General features: G+C 52.5%; 1 protein-coding gene and 1 gene segment (V, D, J or C); both read left to right on the top strand.

The window, feature by feature from the left end:
• The first annotated feature begins 455 nt into the window (after positions 1-455).
• Positions 456-23,280, top strand: LOC131742401 (immunoglobulin lambda-1 light chain-like). The gene is made up of 4 exons (XM_067015810.1): positions 456-523; positions 670-943; positions 21,282-21,361; positions 22,826-23,280. The coding sequence occupies exons 1-4, from the start codon at positions 478-480 to the stop codon at positions 23,143-23,145; spliced, it is 720 nt and encodes a 239-aa protein (XP_066871911.1). The 5' UTR covers positions 456-477; the 3' UTR covers positions 23,146-23,280.
• A 1,367-nt stretch (positions 23,281-24,647) lies between these two features.
• LOC131742409 (Ig lambda chain C region-like) lies at positions 24,648-26,586 on the top strand. The segment is given in 2 exon segments: positions 24,648-24,710; positions 26,132-26,586. Coding segments are annotated over 2 exon segments (381 nt in total).
• The last annotated feature ends 654 nt before the right edge of the window (positions 26,587-27,240 follow it).

Raw genomic sequence — 27,240 nt, 5'->3', positions numbered from 1 at the left:
CTTTAAAGAAATATAATAAAAACTCTGCCCGAGGTCCATGAGCAGTGTCACTGTGTCTGCCGCTGGAATTCTGGGCTCTCGCAGCAGCATGACCGTGGTCCCCGCGGGGCCAGCTTCCGGCACTGTCCAGCCCACCACACGATAACCTCATCCGCAGAGAGGACGCCTGTGTGTCCCCGAGGCCCAGAGGGGAGCCCAGGAGCGGACTGAGACGTGTGTGCACATGCTGGGGCAGGGGCAGCCTTTCTCACTCAGCACCAGACAGAGTTCTGGGGACCTGAGCTCAGGCCTGTAGCTCAGGTCCCAGTTTAAGTCCTCCTTGGATCCCAGCTGTTCTCTGCTCAGCAGGGAGCCGGTCACAAGGCCAAAGGTGGCAGGAAGGAGATTTGCATGAGGACACCCCTTCTGAGGATAAGAGAGGCCCCGAGGCCCCACCCCAGCTATGAGCTCAGAGGCAGAGCTCGGGGCGTCTCCACCATGGCCTGCACCCCTCTCCTGCTCACCTTCCTCACTCTCTGCACAGGTGCTGCCCCCAGGCTCAGCCTGAAAAGTGACCAGAGCTCAGCCTGTTCCTGAACTTCAGCTCAGCACAGGAGCTGCTGCAGGGGGCAGGAGGCTGCAGGGTGGAGACCCTCTTCCTCACCCTCACTCTCCTCTCCTCTCTTGCAGGTTCTGTGGCCTCTTCTAAGCTGACTCAGCCACCTGCGGTGTCCGTGGCCTTGGGACAGACGGCCAGGATCACCTGCCAGGGAGACAACGTAGGAAGCTATTATGCTAGCTGGTACCAGCAGACGCCAGGCCAGGCCCCTGTGCTGGTCATTTATGAAGATAGCGAGCGGCCTTCAGGGATCCCTGACCGATTCTCTGGCTCCAAATCAGGCAACACAGCCACCCTGACCATCAGCGGGGCTCAGGCCGGGGACGAGGCTGACTATTACTGTGCGTCAGCTGACAGCAGTGGTTATCTTCACAGTGACACAGGCAGACGGGGAAGTGAGACACAAACCCCCTCCCCGTCTGGCTCACACTCTCCTCCAGCCCCAGGAGGACTATGAACAAAGCAGTGACAGGTCTGGACTCGTTCCTCAAGATCTGAGCCCCCCAGGCTGCCCCTCCTCCCAGCCCTCCAGGCAGGCTCTGCACAGCCAGTCAGGAGTGATTATGGACTGGCAGGACCAGGCTGTCTCAGTGTCTGGGCTGCAGTGTTGACTTGAGGAAATAAGGCCCAAATGAAGGACAGACAGAGAGGGCAGAGACCCAGTGCTCTTGGAGCCCGGATGTCCACGTGGTGCTGACTGGCCACTCATCAACCCAAATCTCTTGGATGGATGCTCAGAACCACCCAGCTCGTCAGAGCTCTGGAACCTCCAGGATCCCGTGACAACCTGGGACACCAAACAAGGCAAAGCAGCACAGTGGACAGAGTGGGGACCCCCACGTCCCTCCTCCGGGCTCACCCACCTCCCACCCATGCTGGAGCCCCTGGCAGCTCCCAGCTGTGCCCTCCCTGGGGAGGGCTGTCGTTGCAGAGACAGTCCCCCCAAGGTCGTGTCTCCTGGAGTCATCTAAAAAAGGGTAAAAGCAAGTACAGAAAAGATTTAACTGTGACCAAGTACCTTGGTTGAAACTAAAAAAAATAAGAAAGAAAGAACACACGGAGAAACAAAATATCTTATCCCTAACAAGGAAAGATTCACAATACCTGAATATCAAAATTTCTTGTAAGAAATCAGAAAAATAAGAGTCAGAATAAGTACAAAAATCAGTGAATCCAAACTTGCCCTGAATGGCCCAGATGATGTATTTGATAGACAAGGACACAAAAGCAACTTTCATAGTTATAGTCCATTTGTTCTTGATGTTGAAGAAAGATTGGACATGTTACATGGAGACACAGAGTGTAAAATCATGATCCACTTTGAATTTCTGCAAATGAAAACTACAACATCTGAGAATAAAATAAACTGGATGAGACTGAGAGCACATAGATGCTGCAGAGGAAGATCAGTGAACTTGATGAAATAGCAGTAGAAACGATTCAAAATCAAACACAGACCACCCCCCCAAAAAATGATGAGAGATACATCCCCTGCCCAAAACCCACCCGTGTGGCCTGAGAAAAAGTCTCCTCTTAACAAATTTTGCCCATCATTCCAGGGTCTAGAGTCTGACACAAGCTCAGTTTGATGAGTTTAGGACAGTTAAGCTCCAACCCCAAGTGGCCTTAGAAAGACTAAGGAGGCCAGCAGGAGGGGGTGAGGGTGTCCACCGGACCTGGAACAGAGCTCCTGATATCTGGTGGGCGCACTGAAGGGGTTTAGGGGGCCCTCAATCCAATATGAACTCACCTTAAGTAATTACATCTGAATGGACCCTATTTCCAAATAAGGTCCCCCTCTTGGGCACTGGTGGTTAGGACTTCAACTGGCAATTGTTAGAGGTCCTACAATATGTTTGTGTATTTTGGTGTGGCCAGAAAATTGTGTCAGTGGCAAATCCCAAACCCAAGACTTTTCCTTTCCATCCCATTCCTACATCCACTATTCCACTGTCTCTGCTTTCTATTAAGTATATGGATAAGGATTAAGGATATTCATAGATGGAAGAGGAGTAAATATTCATGTGTGCTTAATACATATCAAGACCCATCCACATTCTTCCTACTTATTAACTTGTTTAATCACAAATAATCAATGAACAAGCATCCCCATTATATCTCATCTTACAGATGCGGAAGCTGAGGCATGAAGGGCAGAGCAACTTGTTTCAAGTCAGAACTGGAACGGGGCAGACCCAGCAGCAAAGACGTCCCTCCGCCCGAGCTCCTGGACACCCCCACCTTCCTGTGGCCTCTCGTCGTGCTTCCAAAGCTAAGACATGGCCTTTCCTGAATGTGCTAGAAAGTTCTCTCTCCTATTTCAGACACAGATGACTGATAATGTGACTTTGCAGTGCTGCCCTATCTGTTACATACACTATTTCGACCACATATGTAATTTTAAATTATCCAGTAAACACTTTTTCAAAAATGAGGAGAAACCGATGCAGTTAGTTTCCATAATAGGTTTTGCTTAACTGAATTACTTGAAAATATCATTTCAATATGAATTAAATATAAAAATATTGATACATTCTACACTACACTATCCTAAATCTTTGAAATGTGCTGGGATTTCACATGTACAGCACATGTCACTGGGACCACCCACATTGCATGTTCAGCAGCCTAGCCTCATTGGCTTGTGGCCACCATGTTGGACAGAGCAGGTGAGATGGATGAGGTTTCCTTGGGGTAACCGCGCCTGTAGTACATACGCATCACACCAAGAGGTCATGGAGGGTCTCAAGTCCAGGGTCGTTGCTGGAGAGGAACTGCTGATCCATTTTCGACCGAGACCAGGGATATTGAGGGTACCCCAAAATGAGGAGATTTAATACATGTATCCGTGTGACTTCTTTCTCAAAGGCAAGATAGTAAATACAACTACAATTTTAAAGATGGTTCTGAATCGTTAAACACATTTTTATTATAGTCTGTGAAATGAATGACAATAGTCTGTACATTTTTCAGTAAATAGTGTCACATCATCCCTTTCAGTAGGGAGATCATTTCCATAAACCCCACAAGTCATATTTTGTGAATAGATCTAGACGGAAAGGTGGATCATCAGGAATATTTTATTGACACTGGATACGATCACCTGAATACAGAAGAGTGAGTGGTAGACAGGAGGGGCTCAGGAGGCCTGGAGTAGCAATGGAGTAAACTATGGGGGGTTTTGAGGGGCAGGGTGGGGAGGGGGTTGAAAGGTCAGGCTCAGAAGTCAATCCCTCAGATGGAATCTTGACCCATGCACCCCTGTCTGGGGGAATCTGGGAGAATCCTTTACCCTCCCAATGATTGCTCTTCCTCATTAGACTGGGGAGAGGTTGTGCCTTCAGCAGAGGTCGCTGTGGGATTGTTATGATGCCAGGTGAGGTGCTGCAGGAAATTCACCAAGGTTCTGGCATAGACTGGGGGCTCAAAAGTTGTCGTTCTAGGGCTTCCCTGGTGGCGCAGTGGTTGAGAATCCGCCTGCTGATGCAGGAGACACGGGTTCGTGCCCTGGTCCGGGAGGATCCCACATGCCGCGGAGCGGCTGGGCCCGCGAGCCATGGCCGCTGGGCCTGTGCGTCCGGAGCCTGTGCTCCGCAACGGGAGAGACCACAACAGTGAGAGGCCCGCATACCGCAAAAAAAAAAAAAAAAAAAAAAAAAAAAAAAAAAGTTGTCGTTCTATTAAAATAGTTAGACGTGTAGGAAGACATCCATCCGGGGGGCAGCAGGGGGCACTGTGGGTCCTGGCTGGGACCCTCATAGGTCCATCCCCTGGGGAGGGCTCAAGTGCAAAGGGCATGACTGGCGCTGCCTTGAAGACACTTCTCTTGAGGAGAGTAAATCTCTCTGAAACCCACACGTGGCCCTTCTTCTGACCCCAGGGAGTCCCCAGCGTGAGGCCCCTGTGCTCAGGGCTCAACCAGGAGCTGAGACACAGGATGGGGAAGGAGGAGTAGATTTGCATTCACTGCTCCTCCCTTTTCTATCTGCAAGGGGAGAGGATAAGACAGAGACCTGGAGAGGCCAGTCCAGCTGGGCAGCCTCAGTGCAGAGCTCGCAGAAGGACCTCTCACCAGGACCTGGGTGCCCTTCTACCTCCTGCCCCTCCTGTTCAACACAGGTCAGAGTGGCCCAGGGACTCGGGGGCATCCCAGCCCCTCCCTCCTGCACAGTCCTCAGGGTCACCTGCCCAGCGTCAGGGCCATCAGCCAACCCTTGCATTTCAGTCTGCAGGTCTCTGTGCTGTGCCTGTGCTGACCCAGACCCCGTCCACATCTTCTCCCATGGGAGGCTCGGCCAAGCTCACCTGCACCCTGAGCAGTGAGCACAGCACATACGACATTGAGTGGTATCAACAGAGAGTAGGGCAGGCCCCTAGGTATCTGATGAAGCTGACCAGTGATGGAAGCGTCACCAATGGGGACGGGATCCCGGACCGCTTCTCAGGCTCCAGCTGTGTGGCTGAGCACTACCTGACCATCGCCAACATCAGGTCTGAGGACGAGACTGCGTTTATCTGTGGTGTCAGCTATAAAACTGATGGCCAATATGGATACCACAGAGACACAGACAAAGGGGAAGAGAGGCCAAAACCTCCCTCCTATGCCCCCCGTCCCACGGCACCATGGCGAGCTGCTCCCTGTCTGTCCCCGGAGTCCTGACCTTCGAGTCTTCCCCTTGCAAACCCCTCACCCCCAACCTCTCCCCAAGTCTCCCCCAGGGAGAGGCAGACACACGTTAAAATTTAGGTGGTTTTGATGAGATGGGATTCTGGTTCCTCCTCACAGGCCTGTGTGGACAATGCTGGGAGAGACCAGCCCAGCCCAGGGCAGAACAGGACACTGGGGAAGGGCTGAGCTGAGCTGACCTGTCCCCAGTAGCTCCCAGGCCCTGTGCTCCAGGTCTCTCAGGGAAGGAACATGGATCTTGGCATCCAGAGGCGACATGCAGGTCATGGTACCAAGTGTCCTGACTTGGGTGCCCCGGGTGCAGAGCAGGACCCTGGCCAGCACTGAGGGCTCAGCAGGAAGCACTGGTCATCTGGGGAGGGAGGATGGGAACCCTGACCCCATGGTGGGTGCAGAACTGGGTCCTTAGGGAGTCAGGGAGCCGTGAGGGGGTCTGTGGCAGTACAGACTTGGAGCTCGGCCCAAGCTTCTTCTGCTGGGAAGTGTCTCAGCTTTGGTGCCAAGAATGGCTCCCCATTCACCCACAGGACATTCTAGGGACCGGCCAGCACAATGTCCACTGGGACAGCAGCAGGCTTGGGGAATGGGGATGCTGAGCTGGAGAATATGGTCCCCTTACCCCAGTCGGACCCCCAGTGACTGAGGCCTGAGAGGGAAAGTCCAGGAGCTGCCTGTGGCCTGGAGGAGTCCATGGGGGCAGGACAGGAGGAGGCGGCTGGTCTCCCGGGGAAGGATGGAGAGGGGGCCTGGGGGCAGGACTGGACAGGACATCAGGACTCCGTCCTGTAGTGACCTCTGTCCCTGACTCTACCAGGACTCACAGGGACACGGGGCCCTCTCCTGTCACCCCAAGCCAGAAAGGGTTATTCTCTCCAAGGGTTTGCTGTGACTTTGTCCTAAACAAGGCCTCCTGCAGGTCCCTCTAGTGGGGAGTGTCCTGCCCCCCTTACACTGTAGGAAAGGGAGCCAGGAGGATGGCAGTGAGTAGACCCATCCCCATGCGGGTCCCACCACATCCACACGCCCCGGGGCCTGTGCTGCTAAGAAGTGAAGACAGCAGGAGCCTGCGACGGACACACAGAGGGACAGACGGCAGGATGTGAGGACTAGGATGGAAAAGGGGAAGACGATGAGACCATACCCTGCTGTGCTTAGATGACGACCCACCAGGGAGGGTTCTGTCCCATGGACTCGATCAGAGAGAGATGGACACCCATTCGAGGGCATCTCTCTGGTCAAGGTCATAATCGGGTCAGGGTCTGGGTGAGAACACTGTCATCCTGTCTGTGAAAGTGACTGATGAACAGGGTGGAGGACGGTATCTCCTCCCAGGTTGGTCCGCACCTGTGGACATAGGATTAGTGACCTTATAAGAAGAGACCAGAAACACACCCCCAACCCCAAGTGAGCCACTGACACAGACCTTCTAAGGACAGAGCCAGAAAGTGCCTTCAGGGAGCCGGGAGAGAGCTTGCACTAAAAACAATATTAGGGCATCTTGATCACAGACTTCTGACCTCCAGAACCATGGAAAATAAATTTGTGGTGTTTAAGCAACATGTGGGTGGTATTTTTCCATGGCTGCCTGAGCTGACTAAGACAGGAGCTGGGAACACTTGCGTATACGTGTTTATGGGAGCATTAGTCCTCATTTCTCTGAAATAAAATCCCAAGGGTACACTTCCTAGATTGTACAGTAATTGCGTGTTTAGTTTCATAGTAGCTGCAAAGCTGTTTTCTAGGGTGGCTGTACCACTTTATAGTCCTACCAGCAACACCTGAGCGATCAGCCCCTCAGCTGCGCAGCCGGCGTTGCTTTTGCCACTGTTTTTTGCTTTAGCCCACCTGCTCCATTCTGACTGGTGTTTAGGGGCAACTCTTTAGGGTGTGATTGACATTCCCCTAGTGACTCATGGGGACCATCTTCCCATGTGCTCATCTGACCTCTGTACAGTCCCGAAAAAATGTCTGTTCACATCATTTCCCAAATTCCGCTTGAATTTTCCTTGTTTTGTTTATTGATTAGTTTTGACAAACTTTTTAATGTATATACAATTGTTTTGATGAATATGTGAGTGGAAAGTATTTTCTCCCACTTTACTGGATTTTTCAACTCCATAAAAAGGACTTTTATAGAACAAATGCTTTTCACTTTTATACATTTCAATTTCTGTTCTTCCTTTTACAAATCATGCATGTATTTTCAAGACCAAGAATTCTTGCCTAGGTCTAGATAAGGAAGACATTTTTCCTTCTTTGTTTTAAACATCAACTGAAAAAGAATATGTATGTTGATTTGAATCACTTTGCTGTGTACCTAAAACTAAAACAACATTGTAAATCAGCTATACTTCAAAAAAAAAAAAAAAAAACTTTAAAGAAATATAATAAAAACTCTGCCCGAGGTCCATGAGCAGTGTCACTGTGTCTGCCGCTGGAATTCTGGGCTCTCGCAGCAGCATGACCGTGGTCCCCGCGGGGCCAGCTTCCGGCACTGTCCAGCCCACCACACGATAACCTCATCCGCAGAGAGGACGCCTGTGTGTCCCCGAGGCCCAGAGGGGAGCCCAGGAGCGGACTGAGACGTGTGTGCACATGCTGGGGCAGGGGCAGCCTTTCTCACTCAGCACCAGATAGAGTTCTGGGGACCTGAGCTCAGGCCTGGAGCTCAGGTCCCAGTTTAAGTCCTCCTTGGATCCCAGCTGTTCTCTGCTCAGCAGCGAGCCGGTCACAAGGCCAAAGGTGGCAGGAAGGAGATTTGCATGAGGACACCCCTTCTGAGGATAAGAGAGGCCCCGAGGCCCCACCCCAGCTGTGAGCTCAGAGGCAGAGCTCAGGGCGACTCCACCATGGCCTGGACCCCTCTCCTGCTCACCTTCCTCACTCTCTGCACAGGTGCTGCCCCCAGGCTCAGCCCAAAAAGTGACCAGAGCTCAGCCTGTTCCTGAACTTCAGCTCAGCACAGGAGCTGCTGCAGGGGCAGGAGGCTGCAGGGTGGAGACCCTCTTCCTCACCCTCACTCTCCTCTCCTCTCTTGCAGGTTCTGTGGCCTCTTCTGAGGTGACTCAGCCACTTTCGGTGTCCGTGGCCTTGGGACAGACGGCCAGGATCACCTGCCAGGGAGACAACGTAGGAAGCTATTCTGCTAACTGGTACCAGCAGAAGTCAGGCCAGGCCCCAGTGCTGGTCATTTATGATGATAGCAAGCGGTCCTCAGCGATCCCTGACCGATTCTCTGGCTCCAACTCAGGCAACACAGCCACCCTGACCATCAGCGGAGCCCAGGCTGAGGACGAGGCTGATTATTACTGTGGTTTAGGTGGTTATCTTCACAGTGACACAGGCAGATGGGGAAGTGAGACACAAACCCCTTCCCTGTCTGGCTCACACTCTCCTCCAGCCCCAGGAGGACTGTGGACAAACAGTGACAGGTCTGGCCTAGTTTCCCCAGATCTGGGCCTGGACCCCTCCACCTCGGCCTCCTGGCTCATGGCACAGGTGCTGCCTGCAGGCTCACACCCACCCCTGGCCCAAGGCTTGGGGACAGGTCTGGCCCTGACTCTGAGCTCAGCAGGGCGCTGCCCGTGGGGACAGGAGACTCCTGGCCCTGCTGCAGGATGGGGGGCTGGAGGGGCTGAAATCTCCCCACTGTGCTCACTGCTGTGTGTGAGCCCCGAGGGGCTGCACCTGCCAGAGAAAGTGAGGGGTGTTCTCATTTGTTCATAGGCTCCATCCACCAGCCAGGCCCATGAGCCACTGGGGCTGAGACTGACGGGAGGCTGCGCCCTCAGGGCCCAGAGAATCTTTGGAGCCTAGTTCAGGCCAGGCAGATGGGTGTCTCTGGACATGGGTTCTTCACCTCCAGCCCACCTGTCCTTTTCTCTCCTGCAGGCACTGTGTCCTCCTATGAACTGACTCAGTTGCCCTCGGTGTCAGTGTCCCTGGGACAGACGGCCAGGATTATATGTAGGGGGAACAACATTGGAAGTAAAAGTGCTTACTGGTACCAGCAGAAGCCGGGCCAGGCCCCAGTGCTGGTCATCTATCATGATATCTAGAGGCCCTCTGGCATCCCTGACAGGTTTTCAGGATCCAACTCAGGGAACACGGCCATCCTGACCATCAGCAGGGCCCAGGACGAGGACAAGGGCGATTTTTTTTTTTTTTTCCTGTACGCGGGCCTCTCACTGTTGTGGCCTCTCCCATTGCGGAGTACAGGCTCCGGACATGCAGGCTCAGCGGCCGTGGCTCACGGGCCTAGCCGGTCCGCAGCATGTAGGATCTTCCCGTACTGGGGCATGAACCTGTGTCCCCTGCATCAGCAAAGGGCGACTATTACTGTGCAGTAGCTGATGGCAGTGGGTGCAGCTGGCATTGACTCACGGTGACACAGGCAGATGGGGAAGTGAGACCCTAACCTCCCTGCTTGGCTCGGCGCTCACTCCACCCACCTCGGAGCAGCTGGAGGGCAGGCCTGAGGCTCGGGTGTCCTCTGTGCTCTCAGGGCCTCTGTTTATCCTGCTGAGAAATGGCGAGTGGGGATTCGGTCGTGAGTCTTGGAGACTGTCGTCAGCACCCTTGGACCAGAGGGTTCCCCTTGGCAGCTGAGTCCTAGGACAGCCGTGTCCCCTCTCCAGGCTCAGCTTCTCCACTGGCTTCTCTCAGGAGTGGGGGGAAGATTCCAGATACAGGAAGGAAAGCTTCCGGCTCCTGGTGACCGCTGGTGGCCCCTGACTCACGGAGGTCATTCTTGTCACTTGTGCCTGATCGTCCTGCACTGAGACCCAGGGCCTCCCTGAAACACCCTGAGGCGGGCACTCAACCCCATTGCCCACAACCCTCTAAGAACCGGGCTTCCCCACGATGCCTGATCCTTTGTAACTTGACATCTGAAAATTGTCATCAGAATATTGTAAAATGTTCACATCACTCCTTTACAGATATTCATCGGAGTCTAAAAATCATCATGATTTGATATCCACTGTCCTTAAAATTCTTCTATAATATCCATCTTTCCTTCTCCTTAGACTTGTTTTCATTCCACATCCCTTACTACATTTGGTCTGCTCATACATTTTCATACCTGAAAATCTCATTCATTATCCTATCATACATGTCTGTCATAATAATGTACATTCATTTAAAATTTCTGAATTTTTTTCATTTCCCGTGATTTTGAGCGCTAAAAGGTTTCTCCCACATTGTTATATCCTAATAATTAGCAGCAGAATTTGATCAAAACAACATAAATGCATTGACATTTTCATAAATAACTATTAACTAGTGTTGATTCGTGGATCCATCAATTAATATAATTTACCTCTAGAATGAAGTCCAGCATCAAAGCTGTCCTGGCTTGCGTTTCTATATGAAACATGGAGAAACTCTGGTCCATCAATAGGAATCTTGTAATACAGTGTCACTGCCTGATATGAACTCCTTCCTAGTTATATGCCAAAAATCGTTCGTGGTTGATGGTCAAAAATAGTTTCTTTAAATGATTTATCAGCTGACAGCTCCGTTTCATACTCTTGTAATTTTGTGGAAAGCAAAGGATTGGACACCACCCGACTTCAAGAGGACTCGTGTGGGAGGCAGTTCGATGCACCTCCAGACCCCTCAGGGATGAGGGCTCATTGCCTAATATACTGGGAGAGCCTGCAAGCCGGCTCCATCCCAGAGTCAGCTTTTTGGGGAACCATCCTCAGAGAGGTGTCACCCAGCCACTTGTCATTCATATTCTCGGGGATAAACACCGAGAAGGCTTGAGCAGAACTTACTAGTTAAATGTATTACTCCTTTACTTAAGAGGCCCCTTGTGAAAGAAGATATAAAGATTGGGGAAAATTTAAATATCTGTCATCTTAGTGCAGCTTTGACAACACGATATCTTTTGAGAAAAATACTTGCATCTTATCATGTGTTTTGAGTATATGCTTCCTCCCAAACCTGAAGCTGCTGACTTGAATCATTCAATCTATGGAAGAGTCTGACGGAGTGATCTAATTTGCACAGCCAGTCCTCACTGCCAAATGTACTATTCGGACGAAGTTCTGTTAGAAGCCTTCCCACTGTATTTGTCAAAATAAGTAAACGTGTTAGTGGGCATTTTGAGGAACGTCATAAATCACTGAAAATTTAAGGATGTGTCTGTCTGGTGAGATCAACGTTAAAGTGATGTAGATCCAGCTTCCCTGGTGGCGCAGTGGTTGAGAGTTCACCTGCCGATGCAGGGGACAGGGGTTTGTGCCCCGGTCCGGGAAGATCCTACATGCCGCGGAGCGGCTGGGCCCATGAGCCATGGCCGCTGAGCCTGCGCGTCTGGAGCCTGTGCTCTGTAACAGGAGAGGCCACAGCAGTAAGAGGCCCGCGTACCGCAAAAAAAAAACCAAAACCAAAACCAAACCAAAATGATGTAGACCTTCTGCGTTCATTTACCTACATTTATAACTTTTTAAAAACAAGGTAAGTCACAAGGCTATTTGTTGTTATTTAATTAGCAACAGATACTATTGGACACCATGTATAGTGAGAAATAAATGTCAGAGTGTTTAGGTGTTTGGCTTTTAGTAAGAATGAAGTAAGAATTGAATATAAATCACATTAGTCTTGTTAGCCATCAGGACGGAAGCATTTCCTATGAATGGAACAAGGATGTGAGAATGTGTAAGTCTGGACTACCCTCCCAGGGTCCCAGGAGGATTCACCGGGCTGATAGTTGCTGGTGGAACAGTTAAAGGACCAATGGCTGCTACAAAGCCACCACCTGCCAAAGTGGGGTCTCCTCACCGTGGGAGTGTACCCCTCCCAGGTGTCAGTCCAAGCCTTTGGAAAGGACCTGGAAAACAGGTTCTGCCCTACAAATATAAACCCACCTGGTCAGGTGGGTCAGGACCTGCTGGGCACTGGCCATGCCCACTCCAGCGCAGGGAAGGGGTGGGCAGACCCTGCAAAAAGCAGTTCCTTGAGCTGGAGGTAACTGGTTTCTCCCAAGTTCCAGACACAGCCAAGACTAGAGTGAGATGAGTAAGACACCCTCCTTACCTGAGAAATTTAAGGAAGTGCCCCAAAACTCAGTAATCAAGAAAAATAATATTTTGGGAATTCCCTGGAGGTCCAGTGGTTAGGACGCCACGCTGTCACTGATGAGGTCACGGGTTCAATCCCTGGTCGGGGAACTAAGATCCCGTGAGCCTCGTGGCACGGCCAAATTAAAAATAAATAAATAAATAATATTTAATGCAATATTTTTTTTAATGCAATATTTTTAAAAATTGAAATTAAAGCCCCCCAAAATCCATATTTACTTATTGAAACAGTAAGTAAAGTGACGATATGACCATGCACTGGTGTGACTCACCGTAAGCACCCACCAGCCCAGGACAAGCCGGGGCTCCAGGAAGATGAAGAACGGAGTCCAGCCCCTGCACCCCTTCCTCCCCCTCACGGGAACCCCCCGACCCCACCTCCAGGTCTCCCACCTCCCACTTCTGAGAGCCACATTTTCTGGGTATTGCCTCCCTCGACAGCTGGTTTCTGCTGCCCCCTACTGGGCTTTCCCCCTCGGGCTGCATCCCCGGTGGCTGGACTGGGAGAGTTAGAGGTTAAAGCACAGAAATTTTCCAAAGCCCCCAGTTCCAGGCTGGGCCCCACCCCTATGTCCAAAAAGGCTGGTCCTCCCAGGTCTCCAGCTGGTACTGGTAAGTCCCAGGACATGGTCTTTACACCAAGTAGCTGTGTGTCTTAGGAAAGAAATTCTCCCTCTCTGTGCTTCAGTTTCTTCGTCCGTAGAAGGAGCTACCAGGTCGGTGAGTCTGTGACATCTCCAGAAGCAGCAGGATTCTCTCCCCATTTGCTGGAGGAGAGTTCAGGTTGGGGGCTGCACCCGCAGGATCGCCAGAGGAGCTGGGATCTTCAGGGTTCCCCGGGCACCCTTCAGAGGGACCTCAGGAACCACAGAGCCAGATCCTGATTCCAGAAAAGTTGTCATATCTCCAGACGGACATTTTGTCCCCCTCTGCCTCAGACCCTCCAGGCCCCAAGAGTAAAACACTGAAGATGTTAAGAGAAGGACCAACCGCTTAAGTTTTGGGGATGGAGGGGAGTGGGGAGCTGGGGAGACCTAGGCCTGGGAGAGAAGACTCCACTGTGACTATAGGCAGGGTTTCTGGGGCCTGTGGGATGGAGAATGGGCAAGGGGCTGACCAGGAGGAGGCAGGGGACGCCCTCTGACACGGGAGCAGGGCAGAAGTGACTGGACACGACACACCCCTCCGCTCCAGGGGAGACGGGCGGGGGTGGGGCACAGAGGAGCCAGGGACCCTGAGCAGGAGGTCTGCTGAGCAGGACAGCTGGACCCAGACCTCTCTGGCTCAGCCTGAATCCAGCCCTCGGCCATTCTCTGTCCAGGGAGGGGGCGGGGACAGGCCTGGGCAGCCAGAGCTGCAGCTGTACCAGCTGGGAAGGCCCTGCCCACCCCCCAAGGGTCCCCAGGGTCCAGCCAGACCAGGATTTCCGACTGCAGCCACCACAGGAGGATGAGGTCTGCGGTGGCGGCTGCCCAGAGGCCGTGGCAGGTACAGGGTGGAGGATGGGGCACAACTGGAATCACCGAGTTCAGGGACAGCCCCTTTTTCTCCCCGAAATCTGGGGCTGTCCCCAGTGGGTGGGGGGAACCACAGCTTCTGGGCCCCAGGCAGTGGGTGAGCGTCACCCACACAGGGGTGTGGGGAGGGAGCAGATTCAGCCTGGACTCTGGGGCAGGGGCAAAGCAACCCCCAAGGTGCAAGAGGCCCAGGTCCCAGGCTGGCGTGGGCCAAGCACCACAATGGGGAGAAGCTGGACTGGATCAGGGCCTCCCAGGGGCTCCCCCGTATCCTGCATGTTGGCTGGTAGGGCGCACACACCCCGTTACCATTCAATGCCTGGCCCATGTCCAAGGCCAAGGATCTGTGTGTGTGTGCTGTGTAGTCCAGCCCTCAGCACCGGGCCCGGCAGCCTGGGGTTCCTGCAAAGCTGCTCTATGAGTTTGGTCAAACTGTGAGGTTTTGATCATCGTCATCACCTTCGTTCCCTCCTTCCCCCATCATAACTGTCATTATCAAGAGCTGTGGAGGGTCTGGATTTGTTCCTGCCCGCAAGCTAAAAAGTGAGCCCGCTGCAGTTGCACAGATGCTGGCGGACACAAGATGCTGGGTTGGAGACAAAGGCCAGCTTGTTACTCCCAGCAAGAGAGACAGCCGGCATAACAGCATCGTCCTGCACTGGTTCTCTGAGCCCCACAGGGTGATGCAAAGGGGCCAGGAGACACCTGCACATCCAAGCTGGGGATCTTTTCTGCCGGCCAGTAAGCATGTTTTGCTCCAGAGGGAGACGCTATCTCTACCCTCCAGTGTCATTCATTACACAAACATCCTCGAAAAGATGAGCCAAAACAAAGGCAATCCATTCCTTTGCTCGTGAGACGTGCAGAAATACAGAGATCCATTGACATTGTCTCCCAGGGACCCTTATCTATGTGAAGAAAATGAAGTCCCAGGCTGTGTGCCTGTTAGCGCATCCCATGGAACAGGCTGGACTGATTTTCACCAAATGTAGCAGGAAAGTTAAGGAGCATCGGCCTCAAAACACGGGCCAGACACCTCTGAAAGGGCCCTCCCAGGAAAGTCACTTTGGGGTCCATCCCTGGGAGGCCTCTTTCAGATTTGCTGAAGCAGAAGATTGGGAGGGCTGCAGAGCTGGACTTAAGTTGACATAGGTATTCAAGCTTCTGTGACCAGGGAGCAACTGAAAAGCTAGAGGGTAGGTGCTGGCTGTGACAGTGGGAACTTACAACCTGCCACTTGGAGCTCTTCCTATACTCAGCAGCCTGACAGCACCGGGACCTAGAGGGAGGGGCATGCCCTGGAGCTGGGTGAGGACCAGGCCTCTTGACGGTGTGGCATCAGGAAAGTACGGAATCTGGTTGAACATCAATTTAATCAACTTCAAACAGGGGAGAAAAAAAAAAAATCTCAGCTCAGCAGAGAGCCGGCCCGGTTGTCAGCACTGGATAAACAGCATCCCTACATCACTGTATCGTGTGTTATCTTCCTGGGCTTCAAAACGGACCCAAACCTAAGCAGACACGTGATCACACTGATCCTCAAGGCCTTCTTATGGCAAAGGAACTTCCCCCATTTTACAGATAAGGAAACTGAGGCCCAGAGGGGACTTCGGTCTGGATGGTGTCAACATTCATGACTTGACGTTTCTTCTTGAACGAGGGGTATAGAATCCCTCCCGCAGGGTCCTTTCCTGGCTGAGAAGCTGAGTGAGGAGTTGACCAGGGACACTAGCCAGACTTGGCCAAACCAACCAAGGAAGGGCGATCTTGACTGGCCGGAGTGAAGGCTGCAGGGACCAAGCCAGAGGACTGGTCAGAAGAGAAGCCCCAGGCCACTGCACTCAGGCCTCACTGACTCTTATTCCACGGGCACTCGGCGGCCCTCCCCAGCCCCTCCAGGCCCCAGGGAGATGCTCCACAGCCCGGGGAAGCAGTTGCAGAACAGCGAAGGAGAACGGGGCGGGTGTGCCCGACCCAGGGAGCCAGGGGTGGGGCTGGTGGGCGGGCTTTGTGTGAAGCCCTTGAGCCCTGGATCCTGACCACAGCAGAGCAGTTAGCAAAGGCCCCCCTGGGAGAGGCCCCCCAGGAGTAACAGCCATAGATCCCAAAGGGGGCCGGGTGCTGGGGTCAGGGAAGGAAAAGGCCCAGGCAGAGGACAGGGCCACGCGGGCCAGGATGCACTGGGATGGCCACTGCCAGCGAGGGGAACTGGGGGCACCTGCTGATCCCCCTCCAGAGAGCCCACACCAGCAGGTCGGCCGAGGTGCCTTTGACCCTGAGGGCACGTGAGGCCCAGGTCAGGCCAGGTGGGCCCATGGGGACCCCAGGGGTCAGAGTTCTGTCCTCAGGCAGCCCTGGCCTCTAATAGTACTGGGCCCACGCATGGCCTGCTGCCCCCGATGGCAGCATGGCCCCCCACATGGAAGCCCCGGCAGGTAGAATCCCATCCAGACTGCGGAGACTGTGGGACAGGTAAGAGGCCAAGGGAGTTGTGGTACAGGGGGACTGGAGGTCCCTTTGATGGGTCACAGGGGTGAATGACTATAGAGGAGAGGGGCAAGAAGGGAGAATCATCCGTAAAGAAGGGGCCTGAGCAGACAGTGGCTTTATTTAAAGTGTTGACATTTTGTCTAGTGTGGATTTGTTTGTATTGATTCTTCTTTCTTAATATTGTATTAAAGTACTATTTATCTCAATGACTGGGTTTTTTTGGTGTCCCTTAAGTTTTGTGCCCAAGACTGGTGCCTCGCTTGCCTCGCCCTGGACCTCTGAGCAGGGAAGAAACAGGGTGGCAGGGGCAGGACGTACCCAGAAGGCACTAATCACTTTAGGGCAGCAGCCCCACAAGGCAGGTCCTGCCATCATCCCCATCTTACAGACAGGGATAGAGGTCCAGAAAGGTGAGGCAAACTGCCCAAGTTCACACAGCACATGGGCACGGTCCCAGGACTGTAGAAATCCCAGGACTGAACAGGCACCAGCATGTCCTGTGTTTTAAGAAAATGGTGCAAGAGAAAGGGCAGTTTACAAGGCATCCCGAGAAGGAAGCAAGGGTTTGGCTTGGTGTCCCCCAAGGGGTCCAACTCCTCAACTAAATTCCTGAGTGTTTAACTGGGGCCAAGCCTGAACCAAACAGGGTCATGTCCAGGCATTGGGCAGACCCATGGGCCATTTTAGGAGCAGTAAGATGGGAGGGAGGGATGCCCGAGCCAGTCTTACAGATCCAGGGTGCTGACACGTGACGGGGCACTCCAGGCAGAGGGAATGGTGGGGGATCCGAGGAGGAGAATGAGGTGGCACAGGCCCTCAGGGAGCTTCCGGAGCTGGAGAGAGTGGGGTGCAGACTGCTGGGGTCTTGTACACCTCATCTTTTATCCTGGGGTCCAGGAGGAGTCACTGAAGGATTTAAGTGGGGAGCTGTCAGAGTCAGGTTCGTGTTTTGAAAAAATGGCTCCAGATTAGAGACCAGTGTGAGGCCAGATTAGAGGATGGAGAAGGGGCAGTGGAAAGGCGATGGGGAGGGGGTGTTGGTCCATGGTGACCAGGTACCAATATCTCCTATGGAATTGGCAAGTGAATTTAAAGTGACATTATCATGATGGGGAGGAACGGGCACAGTCACGAACTGTCTATAAAAGACCAAAATGTACACCCTTTTTAGCAATATGCAGTGAGTCATAAAGGAAAGCATATTTCTTTAAATTCTGTAATTCCACTTCTAGGAATTCATCCTGAGCAGAGGGTGGGGGGAAACAACCAAAGATGTAACCAAAGGTTTATAAGCAAGGAACTCAACATTATTAATGATAGGAGAAAACTGGAAATAACCTAAACATCCAGCAGAAAGGGTGTGACAATATACAGCATGGAATATCCATCATAAGGAATCTTACACAAACCTCCAAAATTGTATTTCTGAAATTGGGTTTTTAAAGTATGTATGCATTTTCAAAAGCCTGTCAAAAGTGTAGAAAAAGTATAACTGATTCACTTTGTTGTAAAGGAGAAACTAACCCACTATTGTAAAACAGTTATACTCAAATAAAGATGTTAAAAAAAAAAAAAAAAGTGTAGAAAAATGTCAATGGTGTGTCTCTGGCAGGTGAGATTTCATCTAGTTTCAATTTTTACTTTATAACTTTCTGTAGTTATGAAAATGTTCACAAGAAGATATATTTCATTTTTATCTTCTAAAATAATTTTTAATACCAGAGTAATATGTGTTTTAAAAAAAGATTAAGCACAGAAGTATATTAGCCTGCAACTAGCTTTTTCAACAGTCTGTTGAGATTTTCTGTATCAGCCCATATGGATCCCCCATGTTCTCCACACAGCTTTGTAAGACTTCAAAGTTTGGATGAAGCAGCATGTCTTTAATGATTCCCCGTTAATGGACATTTAGGTCGTTTCCACTTAAAAATGTAAATTACAAGAGATGCTACATGGAAACCCCCACGTGTATAGCTGTGTACCCATACTAAGTACACTGTGTATCTCCACGGGATAGATGCCTAAAAGTGGGATTGCTGGATCAGAGAGAACAGGCTTTGAAATTTTCATAGGAGATGCCAGTGGTCCTCCCAAAAGCCTTTTCCAACTTACTCTCACCACAGTGAATGACAGTGCCTTTCCCTCTCCATTGTTGCCAATAATGTGACAGGGCGGATCTTTTTTTATTTTTCATGTCTGATGAACAAAACTGAGAACAAAAGTTTGTTGTTTGTTTATTTGATCTTTGGTGAAACTTATTTTTCTTTCATATTTTTAATTGACTGATTTAATTTCTTCTGTGAATTTACCAGTCATAATTTTGCCCGGTTTATTTTTCGTTCATTTGGTTTTATTTTCTTAAATATCTATAAGAAACTCTCCATCTATTTGGGATAGTAACCCCTTATTAAGTATGTACATTGTAAATATTTTTCCCTGATCTGTTTTACACCTTTTGTTTGTGGGGTCTTTCACCATAAAACCTTTTTAATTTTTACATGTCAGATTGGTGGTTTTTCTTTACAGTTTCTGTGATCTGTGGCAAACATAGAGAAGGCATATTCATTTCTTTTTTTTTTTTCTATTTTATTCAGGTACTTTCATTGTTTCGGTGTTTGTTTTTACTTCACCTGGAGTTTATTTTTGTGTAGGTAGGAATATAACCTTATATATTTTCCAAATGGAGAGCCAATCATCATGTATTTGTTGAATACAAATATAGATTTTATCCAATACTGAATTCTGGATTTATCACATCCTCTCTGTGGTTCTGTTGATCTAATGATCAATTCCCACATCCTTTCTACCCTGTTTTAATTATTGTAGCTTTACAATGTGTTTCGGTACCTGGTAGAGAACAACCCCGTTGTTATTATTCTCATTCAGAATATTTGTGTCTATTCTCCATCATTATTCTTACTGTTAGACTTTAGAATTGGTTCACTAATTTTCAAAAATTATTCCTTTGATGTTGTGCTTGTAATTTCATGAGGTATATGGATTCATTTGAGAGGAATTAATGTCTTTGCTGTTGTGTCCATTAGTCAAGTTGTGTTATATTTTATCCATGCAAATCTTGCACATTTTGTGTTGTTTATTCCTAGGGCTTTTAATATAATTTTTATTGAGGTTGTCAGTGTTTCCCAAATTTCATCTCCTCAATAGTTACCTGTTGCTCTTGTGTTCAATCATTAGGGTTAACTCTTGTATTAGTTCTAATAGTCCTTCAGCTGATTGTCTTGGGTTTTGTTTTGTTTGTTTGTTTGTTTTTTGAAGTAAACTAGCCCATCATCTGCAAAGAACAATTTTATATCATTTTTCCTAACACACTCTTTCCCCCATATCATCTCACGTCACTGGCTCGAATCTGTAGAATATGTTGAATAATAAAAGTAAGAGTGGGAACCCTGACCTTTAAGATGGTTTTACCTTTAAATGTGAAGATTGCTATAAGTTTCGGGAGATACTCTTTATCAAGTTGAAGATGTTTCCTTAGATAATTAACTTAATAAAAGGCTGGATATTTACTTTCTTTAATCAGAAATAAGTGTTGAATTTATATTGCTGTTCTATTAAATTTTGTTTCAAAAATCTTATGTGCACACCTTAAACACAACCATGACCAAATAGTTCCACCGCTGAATTAAAAAAATTCTTGTCCCAATGCAAAGGGTTACTTTCTGACTTAGATAAACTTCATTGGGAGATACAATCAGATTTGGCAAAGCTTGAGGATTCTTGTCATCATAAACTCTTAGGGTGAGATTTGGGTGTTTTTTCTTTTTCTGAGTATTTTAAGGGTATTTTGTGTTGTAGTAGGATGCTTAGAACACAGAGGGTGATTTAATGAGGGGAAAGCATTCTGGGATGACTCCAGGCCTCTGGCTTGAGGAGAAATCTACTGAAGTGAGAACAATGAGGGACAGCAACTTTGCAGGGAACTGTGAGGAGTTTAGATGGGGGATGTTGAGTTTGAGGTGTCTGTAGGGCATTCAAGCAGAGATGCATTCAGGAGGCAGAATGTGCATAAATCTAGAGCCAGAAACAGAGGTCAGGACTGGAAATAAGGATGCAAGAACACTGAGAAGTTGTCAGAGTGCACAGTGTGGATCAGAGGCAGAGAGAATGGGAAAACACAGGGGACTGGGAAGGGACCTCAGACTTGACCAGGATGGGGACCTTGTTGGCCTTGACCTGAGAAGTTTCAGGGAGAGATGGGAGTGAGAGGAAGAGGGCTCCCCATACCATGTCCCAGCCTGTGAAACAGTGCCTGGCAGACAGGTGCTTGGGGACATTGTTGGACAGATGGACAAATGATGGATGGATGATGGATACATGGATGGATGGATGATGGATGGACAAACAGATGGACAGAAAGACAATGATCTGAGAGAGCAGAGAAGGCTTCATGAAAGAGGAGGAACTGAACTGCGTCTCAATGTGTGGAAACAACAGGGCAGGGGGTCCGCACATGGGGGTTCCCCAGGAATGACCTGGTGTCCACAGGCCCAGGGAGGAAGCTACCTGGCTGGACTGTGGGAAATTATGGGGAAGGAACACCCAGAAGCCCTAAAATGAGGCCACAAGAGGTCGGGCAGGTCGAGGCCAGCTCAGGACTCACTCTGCCACACCCCATGGCCACCCGAGGGGACTCGGAACTCAGCGGCACCATCCAGACCAGCACTGAGGATTCAGTGGCCACCAAGACAGCCTCAGAGTTGGGGGGACACACTGGGTGACAAGGTGTGAGTGGCTCCTTCCTCAGACAGGGGGCTGGGCATGGGGACACCCAGGGGTGCCCACCCCCAAGCCCGAGGACACAGCCCCGCCTGCTGCAACTCTGAGCCTGTCACGCCTAGCAGTTCCCTGCTCCATCCTGGCCCCCGGGGGACAGGCCCCAGGTGCTGGCCCGGCGGGTTTTGGTCTGAGTCTCAGTCACCGTGGTACATCTTCGGCGGCGGGACCCATCTCACCGTCCTAGGTAAGTGGCTCTCACATCTTTCCCAGTCTGTCCCACCCTCTGCTGTCTCGGGAAAGTCACTTTTTTCTCTCTGGGGGCTGCTTCCCCTCTGCCCTCCGAGCTTAAGGACCGACCCCCACCTTTCTCCTTGGGACCTGGGGAGGCAGGTTGGTCTTGGGGTAACTGGCAGGAAGGACCCCAACAGCAGGAGCAGCCACCTCCAGAGTCCAACGGTTGGACATGGCCCATCCAGGGGCCTGGGCTGGGGTTTTGTCCAGGAATGGGGGCTCCTTCCCCTCTTTTAGGGCAGACACTGGCGTAGGGACCAGAGACTTCTTCTGACAAGGGGCACTGAGGTGGCCTTGCAGATAGTCTTTAAGCCCCAGGGTCTGGGCTGAGGGTCACAGGGGAGGTCGGGGACATGGCAGGAGCTATGACCCAGTCTCCAGGGACACAGAGGAGCAGCCCGAGGGAGGCCCATGGAGGGCAGAGAGAGGGGTCCCACTCACTCTGGGCTGAGGCTCTCTGGGCCCCGGCTGCGCTGTGAGGACACAGGGACATTGAGACACAGGTGAGATGGGACAAGGTGACCAGAGGCTCCCAGGATGGTGTTCAGAAAGAAGCGGGTCCCGTAGGGCAGAGACTTCTCCGTCCCTGGAGCACTGACCCCCTGGGGCCCAGGGATCACACCCGTCCAAGGGTTGGACTCCACCTGCCTCAAAGGTTGCATTAGACTCAGGAGATCACGAACAGGGGCTCAGAGCTCACAGCTGCCCCATAAAATCAGAGTCGTCATAGGAGCTGTATGGGGACAGCTGTGCTTTCCTCTGGGGGAGCAGCTCCAAGAAGACAGCCAAGGCGAGGGGCCTTGCAATCAGGGCAGAGGGACAGGGATATGGACAGGGGCCTCGGAGGAGACCCCGGGTCTTTGGTGAGGCAGACCCAGCCCTCATCGGAACGGCTGAGGCCAGGCTGGGGCAGAGCCAGTGCCCGGCAAGGAGAGGAGGCTCCAGGTCCCGCTGTGCACATGGCTCTGCTTCGGGGCCTCTCCATACACACTTAGGATCCTGGCAGGTGGGGTGGGGGAACCCAGTTCACAGAGGAAGCATCTGGGCTCCTGAAGGATGAAGCCATGTGAGGGCCTGATGCTGGGATGAGGGCTCAGGAGGTCGGGGATAGATTCCAAAGTCAGACTCCAGGAACCAGGAGGAGGGAGGAGAGTGCCCGGGTTACACACAGGGACACTGAGGCTACAGATGGAATGGCTTGGCCAGGTCACCTGGGAGGGTGACATGGAAGAGTTTCTGAGGATCCCCCGACAGAAGGTGAGCGACCCCAGCCAAGGCTGCCTGACCTCAGGGGAGCAAGGGCCCGCCTGGGATCCATGCACTGGACTTTGGGCACCTGTGTGCGCTTCTCCTGAGGTCAGGGGCTCCCGCGGTGGACGCTGCCCCAGTGACCTCCCGTCTCTTCCCCACTTTGCAGGTCAGCCCAAGTCCGCGCCCTCAGTCACTCTGTTCGCGCCCTCCACTGACGAGCTCAGCGCCAACAAGGCCACCCTGGTGTGTCTCATCAATGACTTCTACCCGGGCGTCGTGACGGTGACCTGGACGGCAGGCAGCAACACCATCACCAAGGGCGTGGAGACCTCCCAGCCCTCGAAACAGAGCAACGGCAAGTATGCGGCCAGCAGCTACCTGGCCCTGACGGCCAGCGAGTGGAAATCTTACGACAGTGTCAGCTGCCAGGTCACGCACGAGGGGAGCATCAAGAAGAAGACAGTGTCGCCCTCCGAATGCCTTTAGGTCCTGGTCCCCCCACCCTCAGGGGACTGGAGCCACAGGACCCCTGGAGGGTCTACCCACCCACCCTGGTCCCCCCAGCCCTTCCTCCTGCACCCAATCAACTCTCAATAAAATGTCCTCATTGTCATTCAGAAATTGCGCTCTCTGCTCACTTTTGTTTCTACATTTGCTGTCCTGAACTCAACCAACGTCACACGTGAAGAAAATCCTCTTACCCTTTTGGAAAACAAGTTAGAGGGGGGAGTCTTGGGGCTTTTGCAAGGGATGGTTTCACTGTCACCCAGGGAACCCCCCGGAGAACATTCGAGAACAGGGAATCGGGCAGCTGCAGGAATGGAAGTCTGTCCACCCTCCCCACCGGCTTCCACGCTTCCTCCTCTGTGTGGACCATGTCCACATCTGAATGTCCTGGTCACACACTGTTTGGTTGCCAGGGCCCGCAGGACAATACCTCAGCTCCCTTCCCTGGAATCCTCAGCATCACATTCTGGAAGGTGTTCCCCCTCAAGTGTCTTTCTGTCCATTGATGATGACCCACTGATTCCATGTGTCCTTTGGTTTAAAACTCTTCCTGGTAATTCTCCATGACCTCATCCTAGAGCGTCCCCCTCCTCAGGGCCCCTCCTGCTCCCACCTCCCTAGGGAAATGGCCCTGCGCCCCTCCCCCGGCTTTCCTGTCACACTCTCCCTGACCCTGGTCACTCATCCCACACTCCCCCTTGATAGCCCTCCTTCCACTTGTGTCAGGAGGGTCCCAGCTGCCTTCAAGGCCCTGGGGCTGAGGCCAGCCTTTCTCTCTCTGACCCCTTAGAAGTCAGCCCACCACTGACTCCACCACAAGTGCCTCCTGACCAAGTGTCCATGGTGGACGATCGGCCCCTTGAGCTCGAGGTCCAGAATCAGGTTCTGGGAAGGTGCCGTGGGTTCATCTGTGAACTGATGCACTTCCTTAGGCGCTCAGAATGGGATCTGAGATCATCACAGACTACTGTCCTAAGTGCTAATGTAGGATCTCATAGCTACACCTTTAGATGCACACACACACACACACACACACACACACACACGCGCGCGCGCGCGCGCGCGCGTGCAAGTTACCACAAACATGGCCATGTTGGACGTGCATCTAGGACGAGTAGAGCCTCAAGAATGTCCCGGGCCTCAATCTGCAGAGGGCACGTCTCCATCCCCTCCGGGCTGTAAACAGGCTACTCATTCTCCCACCAAGACACCCCCCAAAGCTGCTCTCCAGGGGCCACCACCTCCTCCAAGAAAAGAAGTTCCCTGGGATGTGATATGACACCCAGATGTCTCTCCTGCCCTTCCCATGACTGGGGATGGACGGAGCTCCGCTTCCCAGGGGTGAAGTTGTTGGTGGGGTGGGGTCCCCCCCTCATCCTCCCCGAGGCCAGACCAGCCCCCATGACAAGGAGGGTGGCCCTGGGGCCTCTGTGCAGCTGCAGGTGGGCCTGGACAGGGGGTGGAGGGGGTGTCAGGAGGGTTTATGTTCGAGGCTGTGTCACTGTGTGCTGTGTTCGGCGGAGGGACCAAGCTGACCGTCCTGGGTGAGTCTCCCCCTTCCCCTCCTCTTTGGGGTCCACAGTGAAATTTGGGCAGATTTTCTTGTCTTTTCCCTCCTGTCTGGGGCTGGGGTCTCACTCTCTGGAGCCTGTCACCTTCACCCTTCTAGGCTGTCCTTCCCCCCAAAGCCTGTCGTTCTTCACAGAAACTGGTGGGCATGGTGGGGGCGGGCTCAGTGACCCTCCTGCCGCCCCTCGCGCTACCCACCCTGAGCCTTCCTCCAGGCCCTCTTCTCTGGCTGCTGGGATCTCAGCTCCCTCCTCAGGGTGCCCAGCCCCGGGGTCTGAGGAGAACGGAGGGGCTGAGGCCCAAGGAATGGGGGGGGTCTCAGGCTGGGGCACCGGGTCCAGGGATGTGGGAAGGACACTGGAAAGAGCTGGACAGAGCATGGGTGTCATCCTGGGATCTTTCTGCTCAGGGACCCAAATGGGAGCTAGTGAGGGACCCCAAAGCCAGGGGACTTGGAGAGAGGAGGAGGGAACAGTACACGGGGGAAGGGTAGACGAGTGTCCCGTTGAGAAGGTGGCCTCAGGGTGCTAGGTCCCCATCCTCCTCCCTGCAGGCAGGACACCGCAGGCCACACAGATCTCAGGACACTCGGGCCTTAAGGGTCACCGCACTCTGTTACACACTGGACGTGAGCCCCTAGCTCAGACGCCCAGGGTGGGGACTTCTCATAGGGACAGGTGACAGGAACTGACCCGGCCAGGTAGACAGATGTCCTAGGACAGACAGATCCCCAGAGGGACTTCACAGGTCAGGGGACCCCTCAGAACAGACACAGCCCCATGCTCAGAACACAACATTCACCCACATCAAACTCTCATCTGTGGGACTCCCTGGACCCCAGTCCCGGGGCTGACTCTCCCTCCACCCTGGCAGCCCTAGAGGGGTCTCTGTGGTCTCTGTGGAAGCCCTAGAGGGTTGGGGGCTGCGAGGCTGGTGTCAGGGGGACTGTGGGCAACAAAGCCCCTCCCTGAAAAGGAAGACAGCCTGAACGGGGGACAGACAGACGGCCTGTATGAGGACACCGGACGAGAACCAGGGCAAGATCTCAGACAGACAGATGCCCAGGACAGACAGACACCAGAGGAAAGGGGGGACCTCAGGGTGGACGCCAGGCAGCTCCAGGGAGCAGAGGGTGGGATGTGGTTTATGGGACGTGGGAGCCTGAGGAAGAGATGGAGACTTGCAAGGGAGCCCCAAACTCCCAGGAGTCAGGCACTGAGGATCCCCTGACAGAAGGTGAGCGACCCCAGCCAAGGCTGCCTGACCTCAGGGGAGCAAGGGCCCGCCTGAGATCCATGCACTGGACTTTGGGCACCTGTGCGCGCTTCTCCTGAGGTCAGGGGCTCCCGCGGTGGGCGCTGCCCCAGTGACCTCCCGTCTCTTCCCCACTTTGCAGGTCAGCCCAAGTCCGCGCCCTCAGTCACTCTGTTCGCGCCCTCCACTGACGAGCTCAGAGCCAAAAAGGCCACTCTGGTGTGTCTCATCAATGACTTCTACCCGGGCGTCGTGACGGTGACCTGGACGGCAGGCAGCAACACCATCACCAAGGGCGTGGAGACCTCCCAGCCCTCGAAACAGAGCAACGGCAAGTATGCGGCCAGCAGCTACCTGGCCCTGACGGCCAGCGAGTGGGAAACTTACGACAGTGTCAGCTGCCAGGTCACGCACGAGGGGAGCATCAAGAAGAAGACAGTGTCGCCCTCCGACTGCCTTTAGGTCCTGGTCCCCCCACCCTCAGGGGACTGGAGCCACAGGACCCCTGGAGGGTCTACCCACCCACCCTGGTCCCCCCAGCCCTTCCTCCTGCACCCAATCAACTCTCAATAAAATGTCCTCATTGTCATTCAGAAATTGCGCTCTCTGCTCACTTTTGTTTCTACATTTGCTGTCCTGAACTCAACCAACGTCACACGTGAAGAAAATCCTCTTACCCTTTTGGAAAACAAGTTAGAGGGGGGAGTCTTGGGGCTTTTGCAAGGGATGGTTTCACTGTCACCCAGGGAACCCCCCGGAGAACATTCGAGAACAGGGAATCGGGCAGCTGCAGGAATGGAAGTCTGTCCACCCTCCCCACTGGCTTCCATGCTTCCTCCTCTGTGTGGACCATGTTCACATCTGAATGTCCTGGTCACACACTTTTTGGTTGCCAGGGCCCACAGGACAATACCTCAGCTCCCTTCCCTGGAATCCTCAGCATCACATTCTGGAAGGTGTTCCCCCTCAAGTGTCTTTCTGTCCATTGATGATGACCCACTGATTCCATGTGTCCTTTGGTTTAAAACTCTTCCTGGTAATTCTCCATGATCTCGTCCTAGAGTCACCCCCACTGCACCCCCTCCCACTCCCAACCTTAGGGCCCCTCCTGCTCCCACCTCCCCAGGGATTCTGCCTTCTGCCCCTCCCCCAGGCCCTCAATGTCACACTCACAGGGACCTCCAGGCCCTGACTATGGTCACTCATCCCACAATTCCCCTGGTATCCCTCCTCCCACTTGTGTCAGGTGAG

Source organism: Kogia breviceps, chromosome 15 (assembly GCF_026419965.1).
Source record: "Kogia breviceps isolate mKogBre1 chromosome 15, mKogBre1 haplotype 1, whole genome shotgun sequence".
NCBI lineage: Eukaryota > Metazoa > Chordata > Mammalia > Artiodactyla > Physeteridae > Kogia > Kogia breviceps.
The sequence above is the reverse complement of the archived record's forward strand: the minus strand, read 5'-3'. Positions and strand labels throughout refer to the sequence as shown.